The sequence below is a fragment of the Malurus melanocephalus genome, unplaced genomic scaffold (assembly GCF_030028575.1).
Source record: "Malurus melanocephalus ecotype Western Australia unplaced genomic scaffold, MMel_1.1 scaffold_1908, whole genome shotgun sequence".
Taxonomy (NCBI): domain Eukaryota; kingdom Metazoa; phylum Chordata; class Aves; order Passeriformes; family Maluridae; genus Malurus; species Malurus melanocephalus.
In genome coordinates, this window is record NW_026625140.1 from 12,209 (window position 1) to 14,486 (window position 2,278).

General features: G+C 68.6%; 1 protein-coding gene across 4 annotated transcripts in view; it reads right to left on the bottom strand.

Annotated features, from left to right (window-relative positions):
• Nucleotides 1-2,278, bottom strand: part of LOC130587438 (nuclear receptor subfamily 1 group I member 3-like) — a 7,256-nt gene that overhangs the window by 3,059 nt on the left and 1,919 nt on the right. For 3 of the 4 annotated variants that reach the window (XM_057388409.1, XM_057388411.1, XM_057388410.1), the window contains exons 2-5: nucleotides 1,917-2,047; nucleotides 1,281-1,465; nucleotides 471-796; nucleotides 237-382 (exon numbers count right to left, since the gene is read on the bottom strand). In XM_057388409.1, coding sequence (XP_057244392.1) covers nucleotides 237-382; nucleotides 471-796; nucleotides 1,281-1,465; nucleotides 1,917-2,047 — 788 coding nt within the window. The remainder of the gene's footprint in view (nucleotides 1-236; nucleotides 383-470; nucleotides 797-1,280; nucleotides 1,466-1,916; nucleotides 2,048-2,278) is intronic. The other variant, XM_057388412.1, reaches the window with a different exon arrangement.

Sequence of the window (2,278 nt, forward strand, 5' to 3'; positions counted from 1 at the left end):
CTGGGCACACCTGGCTCATGTCCAGCCGCTGTCCCTCTGTCCCCTGAGGTCCCTCCGTGTCCCATCCCCTGTGTCCCCACCCTGGGGGTTGTGACAACACAGGACTGGTCCCTCGGTGCTGTCAAACCTCCCCTCCTCGCATCGTCCCCACGGATCCCGCCAGCCCAGCTCCCTCCGCAGAGCCCTCCCCCACCCCAGCCGGGTGTCCCCGAGTGTCCCCAAGTGTCCCCCGGTACCCAGGGCCCCGTCGCGGATGGTGTAGCAGCGCTGGCCGCACTCCCAGGCCTTGGTGCGGGCGTTGAAGACGGTGTTGAAGCGGATCTGGCAAATGCCCAGCGTGGCCCCTTTGAGCAGCGAGATCTGCGTGTCCATCGGCAGAGYCCTGGCGGGAGGGGACACGGGGGACACGTCAGGGRGGTGGCAGCGTGACGCCGTGGTGGTGGCATTGTCCCTGTCGCCRCCCCGCGCACCTGAACACCGGGATTTCCTTGGCGAAGTTGATCACCTGCTGGATCATGAACGTGCTCAGGTCGGCGATCTGCGGCAGCATCGAGAACGCGTTCGGCGGGGCGGCCTCGCACGGACACGGGGACAGCGCGGCGGGGACAGGCGACAGGGACACCCCTGCAGCGGGGACAGGCGACAGGGACACCCCCGCGGCGGGAACAGGCGACAGGGACACCCCCGCGGTGGGGACAGGCGACGGCGACACTCCTGCGGCAGGGACAGGCGACGGCGACACTCCCGCGGCGACAGCCGGGCACGACGGGCTGGGCACCAACAGGCGCTCGGGGGGCTGGGGACAGCGGGGAGTCAGGGCGGGGACAGCAGGGGACAGTCGGGGTGTGTTTGGGGACAGTTAGGGCACAGAGGGACAGTTGGGGCACCCGTGGGGACAGTTGGGGCATCCATTAGGACAATCAGGGCACCCATGGGGTCAGTCAGAGCGTCTGTGGGGACAGTCAGGGCATCGTAGGGACACTCTGGGTACACGTGGGGACAGCTGAAGCATCTCTGGGGACAGGGCACCCATGGGGACAGTTGGGGCACGGTTGGGGACAGTTGTGTCACCGAGGGGGACTGGCTGGGTCACTCATGGGGACACCCATGGGGGCAGTGGGGTCACCCATGAGGAGAGCAGGGTCACCTGTGGGCATGGCCAGGGCACCGTGGGGACAGTTGGGTCACCGCAGAGGACAGTTGGGACGAACACAGGGAAAGGGGTGTCCCCCGTGGGGACAGGGGTGTCCCTTACAGGAACAGGGGTGTCCCCAGCTCACCCAGCAGCGCATGAACTGGGAGAAGCTGGAGTCGAAGGTGCGGCGGTGGGCGGCGATGAGGAGAGAGATGAGCTGCTGCTGCTCGGCCGTCAGTCCCCCGGAGTGTCCCCCGGGCTGTCCCCCGGGCTGTCCCCGCTGTCCCCGCAGCTCCCGCCGCCGCCGCAGCACCTCCTCCGACATGATCACTGCCACCCCGGCCCCGCTGTCACCGCCGGCGCAGGGACCGGGGACAGCGGGGACAGCGGGGACGGCGATCAGGGACACCCGCGCCCCGCGCTGTCCCTCCCCGAGCGCGTCCCCGCTGTCCCCTCTGTGCCACACCCCCTGCTGCCACCTCTSTGCCCAGTCCCTCGCTGTCCCCTCCCCAGGCCGCTTCGCTCTGTCCCATGTCCCCTTGTCCCCTTCGGGTCCCTTTTGTCCCACCCAGGTGCTCCCCCTCTTCTCCCCGGCTCCCCCGTCCCTGTCCCCGCTGTCCCCGTGCCATGTCCCCAGGTGTCCCTTACATCCCCCCATCCCCTCTTTGTCCCCTCCCGGTCCTCCCTCTCTCTTCAGCTCCGTGTCCCCCCGGTGTCCCCGTGTCCCCCCGGGTGTCCCCCGTGTCCCTCCGGGTGTCCCCTGTCCCCCCGTGTCACTCACTGTCCCTCCTCATGCCCACGTCGAGGCACTTCTGGAGGCGACAGGCCTGGCACTGTCGCCGCTTGGCCTTGGTGACAGGGCAGCGTCGCGCCAGGGGACACGTGAACCGGACCCCTTTGATGACAGAGCGCCTGGGGGGACACGGCCACTGTCACCGCGTGTCCCCAGAGGCAGGGGGTGGCCCTAGCGCGGGGTGTCAGTGGCCATCCTGCCTTGTCCCACCCTGTCCCCATCCATGGGACCGTCCTGTGCCATCCCTTTTTGTCCCACTCTGTGCCATCCCAGGCTGTCATTGTCCTGTCCCATCCTGTCACCACATCCCAATTTGTCCCCCACCTCCTCCCACCCTGTCCCCTTGTCCC